This window comes from Hippoglossus stenolepis, chromosome 9, assembly GCF_022539355.2.
Source record: "Hippoglossus stenolepis isolate QCI-W04-F060 chromosome 9, HSTE1.2, whole genome shotgun sequence".
Classification (NCBI taxonomy): Eukaryota; Metazoa; Chordata; class Actinopteri; order Pleuronectiformes; family Pleuronectidae; genus Hippoglossus; species Hippoglossus stenolepis.
This window is the reverse complement of record NC_061491.1, coordinates 2,098,484-2,115,927: the sequence shown is the minus strand read 5'-3', so window position 1 is coordinate 2,115,927 and position 17,444 is coordinate 2,098,484. Positions and strand designations below refer to the sequence as shown.

The 17,444-nt window shown below is 40.4% G+C and overlaps 1 protein-coding gene across 2 annotated transcripts; it reads left to right on the top strand.

Moving 5' to 3' along the window:
• The first annotated feature begins 12,401 nt into the window (after positions 1-12,401).
• On the top strand, positions 12,402-17,261 carry fgf17 (fibroblast growth factor 17). Of its 2 annotated transcripts, none has more exons than XM_035165071.2 (5): positions 12,402-12,802; positions 12,897-12,933; positions 13,243-13,387; positions 15,136-15,242; positions 16,790-17,261. In XM_035165071.2, exons 1-5 carry the CDS (start codon positions 12,771-12,773, stop codon positions 17,078-17,080), a joined length of 612 nt encoding a protein of 203 aa, XP_035020962.1. In that variant the 5' UTR covers positions 12,402-12,770; the 3' UTR covers positions 17,081-17,261. The 2 variants fall into 2 exon arrangements, with proteins under 2 accessions (XP_035020962.1, XP_035020960.1); XM_035165069.2 differs by having other exon boundaries at positions 13,210-13,387.
• The last annotated feature ends 183 nt before the right edge of the window (positions 17,262-17,444 follow it).

The window sequence follows — 17,444 nt, the reverse complement described above, 5'->3', positions numbered from 1 at the left end:
TCAGAACTGTCTGGTTGGCTTTGCAGCAATTTGACAACACAATCTAATAGAGAAGTTTTTTTGCTGGTTTTACTTCATAAAAATGATTTTAACCTAAGTTTTCTACTCATTTGTTGCTCTGAATTCTGGTTTTATGCTGAACAGGTAGAGACAGAGAGCCGAATAATAACAGACAGATAGCCTGTCTTGATCCCCACATCTTCACCACCAACAACAACGAGTGATGGCAGTTTTCCCTCCTCTTCGTTGAAGTAACACCAGGCATTGTTTGTTTATGTCATTATGTCTGTGGAACATGTGACTGATGGCTTTCTGAGTGGCTCTGAACACAGCGCTGCCCTCTTACCTGCCTGTGACCTCCACAAGGGCTACCATTGACCCCTGTCAATTGTCAATCTCTACTCTCATCTCGCCTCCACCGGCCCATTGTTCCTCTCAGGCTCATTCACAGCCAGTGAAGGCCCCGGCTCAGCAGCTCTGCTAACTCTGCTGCTGGGGACAAAGGCACGTCCACAACACTTGACCTAATGGCTGAGAAACAACTGTATATCCTTGTGAGATACATGTTGTAAACAATGTATTTTATTACATGTTCTTTTAGCTTTTTAGTAAAAATCACAAAATGATTATTATAATTAAGTAAAAACTTCCATGTGACAGATTGTCAGTGTGTTGGGGTGGTGTTCAGAGTCATTTGCACTGCGTTCGCACAGTTACAGCTGACCTCTTGTGATTGGATCACTCAGGATAGATGTAAATACCCGGTCTGAACTAGGTCTGAATGGGTCATGTGATTTTTCAGGTGTGTAAGCAAGGACAGAGACTACTATTGATACTGAGTTCAAATGTTTCAATAAAATAGACCTAATGTAGTGATGCCAAAAGTCTAATCATAGACCCTTTAATGGTATTCTTCAGCTCCCGGTCTCCTGACTCTGATGTGGTTGCTGGAATTTCCACTGGCTCTCACCAGATGTAACATGGGTGGCTTTGTTAACAATGGAGAACCAGTATGTCTCCATTCTCTCCACAGCTTGAGTCATGGGAGCAGGCCTGACATACCAGGCATGCTGCAGTTGTAGGGCACCACTTGTCTTGCCATCGGTCTGGGGCCCATTGGGTGGTGGGGCTGGGCTGTGGGGGGTGACAGAAAATAGAAAATGGAAAATTCCTGTGTGAAGTGCAGTCGTTGTTGATCAGGTGTGAACTGTGGAGCAGAGATCACAGCAGTAAGGGGAGGAGGGAGCAGACAGCTGCTGCAGCTCCACTAACAGCAAGCTCACTGCGACTGGGGCCCAGCGCTCACTACCAAGGACTCTGTGGTGGACAGAAGGATGTTTACGGGAACTATAGCTCTACTTGTACACATATATTTCATAAATATTGCATGTACGGTGATCCAGATGGTTTTAAGTACAATATATATATACCTTTCTTTACAGTGTAAACTTGTATGCACATAGGTATTATATGCTGTTAAATCACGAATCTTCCTAATTCCTAAATACTAATATTGACTTACTCCCATATTACTGACCAGTTCAACCCACAAACCTCTGCATGCAGTATATCACTCTGCTTTAAGATACATCACTTGAGATCATTATGGGACACACCATTGCTACTGCTCTATCAGTGAGTGCCCTGCAGCATTCTTACTTATTTATAAAGCTACGTTAAAGGCCCTGCTTTCCAAAACCTTATTGAAATCACTGAAATGATTCCATGGTTTCATGTTGACTTGACTGATTGTACTAGTCTGTGCTTTGAACTTCGTTTCATTGTCTTGGTAGTTCGTCCGTTTGCTCTAAAAACAGTTGTTGTCATCATGGTCAGGGATTATCTGAGTGACTGTAACCTTTCCGTCAGTTCTGACCAGTCTGATCATTGTTCTCTGGTCTCTCTCATCAACACTGAACTTCTACTCACTGAATGTTTTTAATTTTGATTTCTATTCTGACTGAACACTCAATCGTGTCATTGTCAAAGTCATGTGAGTGAATATTCTTGTAGATGGTGCTGCCTTTTAATTTTCCTATTACTCAGAATTGTAATGATTAAAAAATTCAACCCAGAATGAAGTTGATAAACAGTTCAATAAAATCTGTAACATCTCTACTCAAGTGCTGGAAACGCTGACATAAATGAATCCCTCAGTTCATATTGTAAAGGAGACATCCTAACATACAAATTATATTTACAAATGAGATGTTTGCACGGAGGAAAAATGTCCAGAGCTTGGTCGTCCCTGATGTGAAAAGATATGGCTCTATGGCATCAGTAATAAACAATCTAGTTTATGGCTTGTAAATGACAGTGCCCTAGTGCCAACTGGTGCTCTTATAAATTGAGCTCCAGGTGGCATGCCACTATCCCCTTTTCCATAATCCTGTGGTAAGGACTGAGAACCTCCATGCTCACTGCAATATGTCCCTGTACTAATCAACCAACTATTCATCTTTAAATATGTGAAAATTACAAGTGTAACCAAAAACACATAGCCCTGGTTTATAATTAATTGTTAAACTTTCTGCAGATGCTGTATCTTTGCCCATTGCACATAAAACAAAATAAAAAAATATTTTCTTTTTTCGATCAGATCTTTGACCATTTAATCGTTGGGTTCATGTTGTTGCCTCTTTATATTGAAATGGACTTATTATTATTAGTATTATTATTATTGGATTTATAAATTGTTTCACCAATTTTATCGACCACTCAAAGCTCTTTACACTACAAGTCACACACACATTCATACAGTGTTTCTATATGCTGCGCTTTTTCTATCACACACCAATCTCACACACAAGAGGACAAGGACACTTCGGCATGCAGATTGGTGGAGGCCAGCATGTTGGAAATCGAATGTAGGGTCGGATAGTGCTGCATTTTCTTTGTTCGTTTTGTTCGTTGCACATTGGTAGTCTTTCATAGATTATACAGTGTACGTTTGGTTACCTGTTGTGTCTCATTCATACACTTTATTTATGCTGTTGCCTACTTCTATGCAGTAAAGAAACCTTTCCGCCTGGCTGTAGCTGGAAACATACATTTTTTTCTTATTTTGAAAGGAATCCTCTGAGGAATTCCTTGGGGGTTTTGACCCACAGCCCAGTGACATCGGTGATATATGTCTATAGTCCTGCTGTCAACTAATGACAGAATAAATCTTGAAAATGGCTATCAATGAGTCCTTGAAATCCCAAACCAGTCAAATATAATGGCCTGATGTGTCCTCTGGGAGCAGGAGGTCACATGTTTTTCCATCCATAACTAATTTCTAATAAATGGCCAGTTTCCCAATGCAAGTTTTTCAGAGGTCAAATTGTTTGCATGCTTTTTTCTCTGGCCACAGATTCTCAAAAGTAAGTGTTGGCTTTTGTAAGGATGTTGTAGGCTGCAGCTAGAAATTTAGAGTCAACACAATACAAAACATAAAAATAAATAAAAATATGCAGTAATCATTGTTATAATTAATGTTTTATTCATCAATGTAATGACACTGGAAGGCATCAAAGGCTACCCGAGTCTTTAAAAACCTTGATTATCATTGAAGGAAAACTGTTTTACCAAAATGAATGACTTGTTCAGGAGAATATGTTGCAGCTACCAAGTTTCTGTTTCTTAAAATGAACACAGATCCAGAGCTGTGAGTCATGTGCAGCTGTACATAAAGCAAACAAATTGTCAATTGACCTGAAAGACCTGAAATCATATTTATAGAATCAGGTCTGAGGTCAAATACGAAACCGAAATATATATATGATTGTTTCATCTCCCTGACAACTTATATTCGAGTCATTGGCAGCTGTAATACAATTTTTTTTTTCAGGCCTCCTAATGCATTTACAGCAGCAGGACTTGCAACCCTGAACAGTGAAGTTCATTTTTTACTCTTTGGTGAATCATTTTGTGAATGAGACACAGGCAACCTTATATGACAATTTTAAGGGTCTTAATAGTGCCTATGATCAAAAGTCACATATGTCTCATAAAGATGTGACCCTTTGAAATCTCAGAATGGCAGGTTATGTGAGCCGTTTTCAGACATGAACTCCAGAGGAAGAACGGAGAGTTGGGTCCAGACTCTCTGCAGAGGTTGACTATCATACATGCACAATGCAACGGCAGATTTTTCACTTAGACACGTTCACAACAAATCAAATCTCTGTAGCGTTCAGGTGACGGCTGGTGCAGCATGCAGAGGCAGGACGTAACGTATACATTCTGCTGTGCAGATCTCGTGTTGTGGTTAACAGCACATTTACAACGGTGTCGGCTCTTATCATAGTTTGTGTATTCTACGTGTGTATCCAGAGAAATATTATTATTATTATTTTATTTTTTGTCATTGTTGCATCTGTTACGCGTTAGAAATCCTCGTGAATCCTGCTGCGGTCTCACATCGGCTCCTCCACACTTTTTGCGGACTTCATACTAGGGAGCCAGATGGAGAAAATCCTCAGAAGGCTCAGCAGCTCTCACTCGGTCATTTGCGTTCACACATACAGCCCCTGTGGAAAAAAAGGCCGGAGGATCTACAGAGTTCAGTACATGTCTTAAAGCAGCTGTAGTAAACTGCTTTGCACAAAAGCAGTTCCTTCAACCTATCTGCCTTATTCATGATCACACACAGGTTTGTTATCTCTGCCAAGCAGGTAATGTTCCTCCCTTGTTTGTTTTCTTTGTAGGTTTGTTTGCAAGCAAGCTTATACAAAAACAACACAGATTTCCACAAACCTCTGTGGGAGGATGCTGTGTGGGTCCGGGAAGAACTGAAAATTCTGAGGTCTGGACATGCAGAAACAGACACTTTTGAAAACAATGACGCAGACACTGATATTCCTCTCCTGATTGGATGACGTACTTAAAACACAATGTCATTTTTTACTTTAAATATGGCTTTATAATAATTTTGATGATAAACAAACTTGAAATTGGGAGAATTTCATTGCCACAGCACTCCCGGAATAGCTGGTATTGCACTGTGTAACTCTGGTGTACTGCAGAAACAACTGTGACATACTTTCGGCATTCGTCACATTCCAACAACCAGAGCCGGAGACGGCAGCTAGCTATAAGAAAAAGTAAGCTTGGTATCCTCAGTATGGCCGAGCCAGCAAAGAAACTGAAGTGTATCATGTACAATATGTGCCTATATCATTACGCCTACAACATTTAATATCATTACACAAATTCAGACACTTTGTAAAAAACTGTATATAAACTGAGAATGCAAGCAGAATTTCAGCTAAATGAATGTCATTTTTAATCTCCAATGTCACAACAAATTGAACTATTCAGTCATGTTTGTGTAAATTCCTGTAACATTACTCTACCTTGTCAGTCGATGTGGTTCTTTGGCTTCCGAGTTTGTCTGTTCGTTTTATGTCAGCTTGGCAACAAAAGCATGTGTGTATGTGTCTGTCCATGGGGAGACTGAAACTAAGCGTTGTTTAAAAGACAGTTCTGAAAACGTTAATTACACCTCCTACCTATAGGGAGACCCTGAATGTACCCGAGAGCAATTTTTGCATTGTGTTGTTGAAATAGTGCTGGAGTCACTACAAGTGAATGTTTCACTGCCTTATTTGATAAATTGGAAAACAAATGTGTTGAATTTTACCGATATGTTGAATGGCATGGGGTTGACTTTTCAAACCCCACAACACGGCAGGTGAGTAACATCAACAGCAGTAAAATAGACAAATACCTGAAATCATCTTTAATTCATGACTTTGAAAGCTAACAGACAGAGAAAAAGTAAAATGCCTTTAAATGTCTGTTGACTATCCAGAAATCAGAGAGAGAAACGTCTTTGGCTTTCTGCAAACAGCTGAGAGCGTGCACATGAGCACATTGCAGTACGATCAGTTGAGAGCTAACAATGTCTTTCTTCTCAGGAGCTTCATTTACCACTTCAAAGTGCAAGCATTTGTGTCACTACCATTTACAACAGTGTCTGTCCTCAGGCATGACCTTGCATCTAACCCTGTTAGATATGCGCCTTGAGCATGTTCATTGCTCAGTGACATTTTGCTCCTTAAAAATAACACAGATGCTGGGCCCTGTCTGACAGACCCACTGTAGCTGGACAGCGTCCGGCTATTTTCATTACTACCATCTCTTGTAACCCCCCACACACACACACACACACACACACACACACACACTCGAACCTCCCTCTCTCTTGGTGTCTGTGGTTCAGAGAAGGCCAGTTGAGTGAGTCACTTTATAAGTTTTGAAGTCTGACATGTTCCCAGCTTCTTGGCATGTGGATGAAGCAGTCAGAGCCTGTCTGCAACTGGTAAGCGTTAATCATGGATCAGCAACTTGGGTTTCACCTGTTGGACATCCCAGCGCTCAGGGACTCAGGGGGATTTGCACAGTCTGGTCACCCTGACAATGTTGTCTGTCACTTATTACCTCTTACATCACATGCTATAAGCTCTTAATGTCATTGGTTATTCACACACATCAGGCTGACCTATCTATGTTACATTTTAACTCATCACTGGACATTTTCACACTGTAGGGTCACAATTTTGCAGAGTGCTTATGCCTTCCATCACGTAAACAACTTTATCCCACGTGATCCCATGCTGCTTGAATCGCTAGTGTGTGTGCATGAGTGTGTTTGTGTTCAAAGGCTTTGTGGGGCAGCACTCATTATGGATAAAGGGGGTGGGGAAACTAGTTCAAATTTATTGCCTGCGTCAGCTGTGTCAAATTTGGCAAGCTCAAATGGCCAGCTTGCAAATGGCAGGGCAATACCTTAGGGTCAACAGCCTTTGTAATAAGTTGTACATATTCACCTCTCAGTGTTTAACTTTAAAGGTTCCCAAAGAACATCCACAGGTTACTTTTACATTAGCAGGCTGCTGAATCAGTCAAGTGAGGGCAGACGTGATTGTGGATGTGAGAGACAATCAGAGCCCCGCTGCTACTGTTGCAGCTTTCGACGAGGAGCAGCCTGCTCGTCCAAATCAATCCTACAGTATTTTTTTCATTCTTTTTTACATTTCTCCCCTTTTGATCGTTCATAAAGGGGACCACCCACTTTCTGAACCCTGGCCTCTATTTTTGCAGGGTCAGAAAGAGTGGCCAGTTGCTCTTTATGGCGGAGATTTTTACGATGTGGTCAGAGCTGTTTGGAGACCACCAGTTCTCCTTTCACTTGTCACTGGAGCTACAGTAGCCCCAAGGAAGGCCCGAGCTGTGCATGAGTTTCACTGTTCTGAAGACTTGGACATTTTGGCAACTGCTCAAAAGTCTGTAAAGCAGTTTATCCTCCCAGTATTAAGACGACTACATGATTTACCTGTTTGTCATATTTATCAGGGTCATTTCTTAAAGATTATGTGGAACTATTGCCCACACAGTGTTTAACTTGTTACCATCATAACTTTAAATATTAAAAAACATATACCAGTATATAGAACAGTGATTTTCTCATCTTTACATAAAATGTCTACTTAGAATTAATGTCAACTCTGAAGAAATGACCTATGCCAGTGATGTGTCCCTCTTAGAGGGGCAGTTGAAGCAATGTTAGACATGATTGTCCCACATTGCATTTGGTAAATGAATGCTCACAAAAACCTACGTATTAAAAGTAATGATTTTTAAAAAACGGAGGGAGTGAATTTTCAAAACTTGTGAATTTAATGTTGTCTTAGATATGTATGGATGTGGATTAACCTACAACTAGGACAATAAGGAGCCTGGTAAACCAGCATTCCAGCAAGGCCTTTTTCCAAATATTATGAATAGTTCAAAATAAATTAAATAATAAATAATAAAATTAATTTGTTTAGAACACGTTTCCTTTTTGTCATCCAAAATTGATACACAGCCTTGTAAGGCTGCTCTTAATGACTATAATGCTTTGAGCATAATTTTAACATCAACATGCTGACATGCTCACAATGACAATGCTATCATGCTAACGTTTGCAGGTTGAATGCTCACCATGCTTACTGTCATATCCATTGTGTTCTAGCATGATAGCATGCTAGAATTTCTCATCAGCACTAAAGACAGAGTGTAGCTGAGGAAATTTTTCATGGTATTTGTTATCTTTTATGTATTTAACCAATAACTAAGGTATTTAAGTTTTAAAGATTCATCCTCAGGAGAACACAAATGTCTTTGACCAAATTTAATGGCAATCCATAAAATAATTGTCTAGACATTTAAAACCCACAAATTTACTGGTGACAGTAGATGTAATGTCAGTTAATAGAATTCTTCATGGATATAGTCACCAAATGTCATGAAAATCTCTCCTGGATATTTTAGTCCAGATCAAAGTGGTGGACCCACAGAGAGACCGACTCAAGCCATTGTTGCTAGCATGGATACAATCTTCACCTGTTTTGCCTGCATTTCTGTCATCATCTAGGTCTTCTCATTTCAGCCTGAGTGCCTGCCCAGCCTGCCACAGAGACACGTATAAATAAGATCAGGTTACGTGTCCTCAGATCTCTGCGTCACTTTGTGTCTCTTTGAGTGTTAGACTGATTCTCTGTTCTGCTCAAGCTGTCTGAGGAGACATTTCCCTTTAGCCATATCCCATTTCTATATCCCTATACGCTGTGGGTACATAAACAAAAATCATACATATATGAAAGTGTTGGGATTTGTCCTCTGTGGATCATGAATATCCACAGCAAATTTGAAGCCACTGGATCTATGTTCATGATGTCTGAGTAGGGACATCACAATGATGGAAATGAGTGGCTATCATGAGTTTCTCAAATATGGCATTACGGAAGGAACTGATCAGGATTCCTCTCAATGTATTGAGTGGCATATTCAAATTTGAAGGAATGGATGTAAAACAATGAGTGGTTCCAGTCTCCAATTGACCCGATCGGACTATGGAAGAAAGCAGGAACCCAGAGAGAAAAGCGTTGTATCACGTTGTTTTCAGACATGAAGCCCAGAGAATGTCTGTACAATGGGGTCGGGACTTTGTCCGGAGTTTGTCTTTCATAAATGAAGAACGCAGCAGGAGGTTGAGAGAAGGAGATTGGACGCGTTAATCTATCAACAGAAAGATCTCCGGAACATTCAGATGAGGAGTGGCGCCTGAGTAGCGCGTGCAGGAGGCAGGACGTAGAATTTCTGCTGCACATCAACACCGGCATTGGCCTGTATCACCAAAAGCCCTTGAATGGCATTGTCTTTCCAAGTTGTCGTCTGCTTTGGTGTTGACTACATGTATCACATCTCTTTTACATTCTGAAATATTTGTATTCTTTTTTTTTGCATCCATTGCGTGTCTGAAATCAACACACCCAATCACTCAAAGTGAATCCCCAGGATAATCTCCTGCTGTATTCTCACATCGGCTCATTTGGAGATTTTCCAGAATTTTTACCAAGGGGCTTGCAGGAAAGGTTTTCGGAGAATGTCTGTAGCAACTGACATTTGTGTTCTCACATACAGCCCCTCTAGATAATGTCAGACGATATATCCGGAGTTCAGTGCATGTCTGAAAGCTGCTTCAGATGTGTCTTTTTTTATTTTGGGTCTTTCATGTAATTTAGTCTGAACTGTCATGTAGTTGTCTGACAGTCACCAAAGGGCTATAGTAAAATATTCACACGCAAAAGAATAAATGATGATTGTGTCTTCCTCTTCTCCTCCGACTTATTAACATATCATAGGTTCTGACGGTGTGTTTATGTGCTTTTAAGTTGGCAGTAGGAAAGTTTGACGAGTGGCATTTCGTGAGGCCCTATCTCCCTTTTTTCTTCCTTCTACATCCCATTGCCTAAACATCTTGCTGACAACAGAGCGTAGCCAGAGATCTGTGAACTCCGCAGTGATGACAGCAGCTACTGCAAAAGTATTCTGCAACCCTACTGTCAAATAAAATGGTATCCTTGTTAGCGGCCGTCACCACATGCTGAAGAGGTAATCCTACACAGCCAGCTTTTGACATTTAGAAGAATTTGACCTCTTACCATTGAGTCACAGCTTATCACTATATAAACTATATGAGGATCAGTTAGATGTATGTGGATTAGTTAGGAGGGAGAAGACCAATCAGCTAATGTAAGAAGATAAAGGTAACAATGTTGTCACCATGCTATCAAGACATCAAGTCTACAGTATCTATTAGATGTCAGAATTTAACAAGAGTTTATACTACATATCAACTTTATACCAGAATAAATTTGAAATACATTGTGTCCAGGAGGAGAGTAGACAGCTTTATAGCTTTTCAACATGTATTGGCTGTAGCACAATGTGGGAATGAAACTCACAACAAAGCAACAGTGAATGCAGGTCTCGGGTGAGGAACCTTCATGCTATCAAGTTCCATTTCACCTTTTATCCCAGCCTTTGAAGGGACATACTAAATTATTCAGCACATATATAGCACTAACCTCTCTTATGCAATTGCTGGAACTGCTTCTCTTTGACGAGGCAGCTGATGTCAGATGGTAGTGATGATGATGATGTAACTCACAACTGGTTGTAGCCAAAACAACTTGCAAGAAATCCTCACCTTTGTTTGTTTTTGATCATAGAGAGAGCAAGTTGCCGCAAACTAGAAACATTGATTTATTCAATTTTTTCTTGAAAAGAGCAACACTCCAAATCTACTTTTCTTTTAATGACAATTATCATGATGTGATCAGCTGTCATCAGTGATGACCTGTAACAGCTACATGTTCTTCCTTCACCCTGACTGTGACCTGATCCAGTCCAAAGGGATTGTTATTTTTGTTATTGCACAAAAAAAATAACCGATGTCATGATTATATGTTTCTATTACTAAGTTGCTGTCTTGTCTTTATACATTGGCTTGTGGGCCTGAGGGCCACCATCCATTGACATATACTATTTTACTTACATTTCTGTTGATTTTTGTTCTTGATTGCATGTTTTCCAGATCACAGGGAATATGACATCATGAGGCTGATGATTTTTCGATCCAGCTGCCACACACTTACTGGACCATGGATCATACCACTGCATCATTAAGAGCTTCTCTCAGCACTCATTACTCACATGTCTGTTTGGGTTCCTGGCAATATTAATATTGAATGTTGTATTACCAGAGGAGACGAGCTGATGTTAACTGTGTCTTATACAGTAAGAAGTGAGATCACCAAGAGAAACCAGTCACTGCTGTCAGCTTAAGTCTGAAAAATCTGTGTGTCAGAGATGACTGCTGCATTTTATCACTTTAGTGCCCCAGACTGGGGTGATGAGGGGTCAAGAGAACGTGAGAAGGGCAACAAGTGAAGGCACTTGAAGCTTCATGTTACACTGTTGTCCATGGACACAAGGAATGTTTCATCTGGACTCAGATACTAATAAATTATATTCAATTCGTAATTTTAACAAACATTATCTCAAGGCACTTTACATAGAAGGCCGAGACCTTACAATTTTAGAGAAACCCAACAGTTCCCACAATGAACCAGCACTTTAGCGACTGTGGAGAGAATAAACTCCCTAATTAGCAAGAAGAAACCTCGAGCAGAACCAGACTCGGCGGCAGTGTGGGCGGCCATCTGCCTCGACCGGTTGGGGTGAGCAGAGAAAAATGGGGAAGAGAGGAGAAGGTGGGTGGAAAAGAGGGGAGAGAAGAGAGAGACCAGGAATAGTTGTGTCACCGTCATATTTAAGATCTGTCAGACTGGTTGTTATAGTAACAATAATGATTAGAGTGATATTTATAGATATAATTATGTTATCAATGATTGCAGCACCGGTAATAATAATATTAACAATAATAATAACAATAATAATAATAATAATAATAATAATAATAGAGTGTTGTCAGATCTGGATCCTGCAGCTCTGGAGTCAGAACAGGACTTGTCTTCTCTTATCGTTAACTTCATTGCTTTCAGGGGAAGAGGAAAAGACAGAATCCTTCAGTATCTCGCGATGTGGATTGCTTATTATCTAGACATGAAACTTTTTGTCTAAATGGTTTGTTTTGGCTCATTTACATGAGCTTGAAGTGTGACCAGTCAACACAGAGATAAAAGGGAATTTGTGGTGGGAGTGGGGGGCTGTGCCCTCTTTAACACCTAATTGCCACACCCATAAGGTGCGATTAGGCCTCTCACTTTTAAATACAATGCTACAGTAATGATCAAGGCTACCTTAAAAGCAGACTGAATGAAATATTGAACCAAAACTTCCACAACCGTTTCGTTTTCTTTTGCAGTTGAGCTGAAGAAGATGAGAGTGGAGATAAGTCTCTTTGTAGCAAAACATGAATGTGAATAATTTCTCTTGTACTGCACATCTGCGTTTCCCTGGGCTATTAAATCATCGTTAGGGGTCTTGGTGCTGTGCCCACCCACCGAAGGAAGATTTCAGGGAGGGACTTTGCCTCTCAACATTTAACCAGTGAGCAGCCTGATCCCGGAGAGGCAGAGGGCTTTTCAAAACCTGGAATTAACCGGAGCAGAGCTGCACAGAGCCGGGAAGCGCTCACGTTTGAACCCCCCAGTGATGCGCAGGCTTTCTGTTTTATAATGGATGTACCCGGGTGTGATGCGCAGCGCGGATCTGTTGAGGAGCTCTTCGCCACCCAGTCAGCTGGACCAGGGGGTTTGATGGCCTGCATGTGAAGGGACATAACTCCGCGGTGGTTCTACCAGAGGCTCTGTTGGTGTGGATGGACAGGTCACAAGTGCATACGCAACAGTGTGGCAGCACCGCTGGATTTACGCACCGCATCCAACTTGGACTATCTGCCTCCTCTCTTGTCGGGTGAAATAAGAAGGAGGATGTATGGAATAAACCAGCGCTGTATTTACATGTAAGTCGTCGGATAAAGCTGTAGAATGAAATACTGTGATTTTTTTATTTACTCAAATATAATAACAACTCTCCATGTTCTCTTGCCCCTGCAGATCATTTCATTTTTTCGTGCTGTGGTGCCAAGCTCAGGTAAGAACTAAATTCTGAATGACACTATTAAAAGTTATCTTCTAAAGTAAGATTTAAAAAAATAATTGGAATGGAAAAGAAAGTTTGTTTTAAGTTGTGATAACGTACTTGTGAATATATCATTGTGTAGCAGATATTGTTAACTTTAACTTTATTTGTCTGATGGGGAGATTCCCCTTCGTACACCCTGTCTTGTAAAATTGGCTATATACTCATTTATCTCAGATTAGACAGAAAAAAAAATTATATATTTTATTTTTCCCTGTACATGAAAAGGGGGAGAATCACCCGTCTCCTAATTTTAAGCAGTATGTGAGGACGCAGGGCGCAGTGACGGACCAGCTGAGCCGCAGACAGATCAGGGTGTACCAGCTCTACAGCCGCACCAGCGGGAAGCACGTCCAGATTCAGGGCAAACGGGTCACCGCTACCGCTGAGGATGGAAACATGTACGGTAAGAGCTGACCCGAGGCCCGCTGCTGGCCCTGCAACACATGTGGCTGTGGTTGTGGCTTTTGCCACGGAGCTGTACTTATTAACAGAGATGATCCTTCAGCAATATTTTCATTAGAGGCATTCGCCACTGGAGGTCTGCACGGTGGAGAACACAATTAGACTGTCTTTTAATGGTAGCTAAAGCAGGTTTGGACAATTCCCATCCTCCACCATGGCATTGAGCTAAGCATCCAATTTTCTGAATAATAAGAAAATGTACCACTGGTCTCTGAAAAACACAGATGACGTTTAAAGGCAATTAATCTGAGGAAATTTCCACAAATCCTCAAGAACTTCTGCATGGAAAATTAGTACATAGCCGAAATATATTTGTAACCTCTTTTTTCTCGTTGAAATCAGATGGGAATTAGTCATTCTTTGTACTTAATTTTTAGTGAAATTCTATTGGTAGGTAACATCAACATATATTTCTAGTAGATTTTTACACTTTGATTCATGTTGTACCACAATATGCTTTGTCATTGCAGCCACCATCTTTGTCTGGGGTTGGAAATGTGGTCACACCATGCAAATCTTTTTTTATCATGCAACAAACTGAATCTTTTTTCATCTAGTGTTAGATGAGTCCGCTGGGGATTTGTGTTTGTCATGTCGGCCTTCAGAGAATTTAAAAGAATTTAATTATTTTTCAGAGAGTCAGATGCTTAGCTCTGTGACTGAGAGGCACAAATGAGGCTAGTCTGGACTGGTATTTATCTTTTATAAACTGTGCATATTGGCAACTTCAAATCTGCAGTGAAACCTGTTGCAGGTTTAGAGTCTAGGCTTTACAAAGATTGTGATTTTTGAAACACATTTGGTACACAAAAATGGGTCATGCGATAAAAGACAAACATAGAAATGTTTAAAGTTTCTTTAGAGAAAGGATCAAATGTCATGTTTCGGTCCCTGACACTGGGTACAAAGCCTCTGCTGGGGACTGATGTCCTCAGGCACAACCAGCAGTTTCACCTCCTACCTGCGTGTCCCTCTGTGAGGTGTTTTCAGGCCTATATGTTAATTCAGCCTCCCTGCTGTATCCATGAATCCATCGTCTGGCGAATTAGCGGCTGATTAGGGCAAGTCCTTTGTCTCCATAGCCCCAATACACAAGGCTGTTGTAATGCCCAATGACTGTAATTAACTGCAGGACAGATTCAGTTGAGAATGTATATTCTGCTGCCAATACAACTCTTTAATGTTCAGTCATTCGCTCACTGATGATTTGTTTAGTCTTTCAGCATAGAGTTAAATTGAGGAGGGTTACCTGCATTCCCAAAGCAGGGCGATACTGTTGGTTTCAGCCCAGCAGAGCTATTGTCTAGTGATAACAATTTAATATACAAGGTGATAACAAGCATAACAAGTAAATGTCATCAGGTAACACAACCAGTAACAGCTTTACAGACCCTCAAATGTTCAAATAAGCTTAAATGAACAAACAACAGACCTGAAACATGGTTTATGTCTGACACGTTGCACTAAAGTATCAAATTGTGGATCTTCACATTGGAGCATTAGTGTCCACAAAAAAAGATTCGAGCCTACAGTCAGAATTCTGTTTATTCATCAGTGGAACTGCATGTTTCACTGTGTATTTTGGGTTTTGGATAATACATGGCACTCTTGAAATGACAAACTGATAATTAAAAGAAAATGATGTCATGGATTCTGGTGTAACTTGACTTTCTATTCTTTTTCTGGCAGCTCGCCTGTTTGTTGAGACGGACACGTTTGGCAGTCGCGTGAGGATAAGAGGAGCAGAAAGTGGGCGCTACCTCTGCATGAACCGGAAGGGTAAACTTGTTGGAAAGGTACAATATATATTCCCTTATCTTTTTTACTTGACAGACAAAGTTAACTTTGATCGTTAGTTAGCATGGATCAGTTTGGAATCATTGCTGTGATAAAATAAAGTTAAAATAAAGTAATTACAATGTTATAGTATGATAATATTAAACGGCCAAATTCTATTGTTGCAAGCAAGAATTGTATCAAATAATCTGAACCATCTTTGAAAACACTTGTGGCATTTATTGTAAAAGTTTCACACTTTGCCAAGCAGATACAATGTAGACAGAGGATGTAAACACAGTATGATCAGTGTTTCTTACAATTCCAGCCAAAGAACACAGACATGACTCACTTGTCTTAATCCATTCAAGAGCTAGTTCCTCTTTAGAAGACATATAATCTGTGCTCGGCGTCAGTTTATCAGATCTCACATCCACTAAAATACACACTGCAGCTCCGATATGAAAGCCTCAGTCCATTGTCAGTGTAGTGTCATAACATGTCAGTCACCCCAGGACATGATGTGATGGGAAAATAGGAATCCTCGGAGAAGTGAGGGATAGTCGCTCCGTCTTAGAGCCACAGCTGACAGCATTGAGGGGAAAGTACAAGCCCATCATGCACTGCCTGTGTGTTTGGTCATAAGTCAACTCTTCATTTCCTTCATGGAAATGGAAAAGATGGGTCCACATATCTGGCTGACACGAAAACTTACAAACCTATTTCTCCTCTTGGTTGAGGGGTGTTGAAGGCGCGGCTGCTCGAATGTCTGTTAGAAAGTGCAAACACGACACAGAACACAAGACAAGAGGAAATTACTGTTTTCTTTGATTGGCTAAGATGAGTGTTCACGACAACAAACCACTGACATGTGGCTGTCACACTTTTTCTGCAACCGTACCTTTTCACAAAGGTTGCGTGTTATCAACATTTCATAAAACAACTGCAGCACATAAAGTTAGTTATCTTTGGATTCATATTTTATTACTTAACAGAAGTTAACTGAAATTACAAGTTAAACGAGGAGATCGATACCACTCTCAGGTCTGTATATTAGATATGAGGTACAGCAGCCTGTTAGCTTAGCTTAGCATAAAGATTAGGAAAACACTAGCCTGACACACCGACCTTGTTGTTCAATATGTAAAAGCAGCTAATGTTGTGGTTTTGCAGCAGAATTATGAACCAAATTGTTGAAAGAAGTAATATATTTAATGTTTTAATTTGTGAGCTTTATACCTTTGCTCTGTGCCAGTGTACTACACAAACTGACTGCTTGTTATAGGTTCATATTTATTGATAGATTTTAGTCAAAAAAGGACGAAGGAAGAATACGATATATATTCTCTCAAACATTACACAGATTGTGACAAGGCTTTAATATGAAGGAAGACTGTCTGAATTGACCATTGGCTTATTATAGATCTAATAGACTTTGGTAATAGAGTTATTTATAGTCAGTGATCCTTTTGTTTGATGTGTATATGAACAAACAAAACATATGTGTTTCATGCTTTGCGAGTCTGTCCAAGTTTAACATAAGGAACCATTCTCTCTCCTCATGCAGCCCAATGGTCGGAGCAGGGATTGTATCTTCACGGAGATAGTGCTGGAGAACAATTACACGGCGTTCCAGAATGCCAAGTATGAGGGCTGGTATGTGGCCTTCACCAGGAAAGGGAGGCCCATCAAAGCCTCCAGGACGAGGCAGAACCAGAGAGAGGTCCATTTCATCAAGAGGCTACACACGGGCCCGCCTCCCTTCCCCAACACGGACCAAAGCAAACACTTTGAGTTCATCCGATTTCCGTCCACACGTCGAGCAAAGCGGAACAGGAAATCACATACCTCTTCCTAACACGCAGCAAAAGACATGGACTGATACCAGCTGTGAAATAGGAAGAAACAGATGCAATTTTATTTTTGTATATTTTTGATAGGTAAGCAATGGTGAAAATGCCATAAATCTAGAGTAATATTGCTGTAAAATGGTCACGTGTAAATACTGAAAGAGAGTAAAGCAGATGGATTATATTTAATTGTCCTGTGTGTATGTGTTGTCTGGGGGGGGAACTGTTTAGGATGAAGGGTGTTTAATGACAAAGTGGAGCATGACAGAGACATTATTTTCCCCTAATGCATTAAGGGGTAAATATATTGTTCAGATGAAAACAATGACCCAAGGGTTTAACATTCTGCATGATCAGTGAACTACATTACAA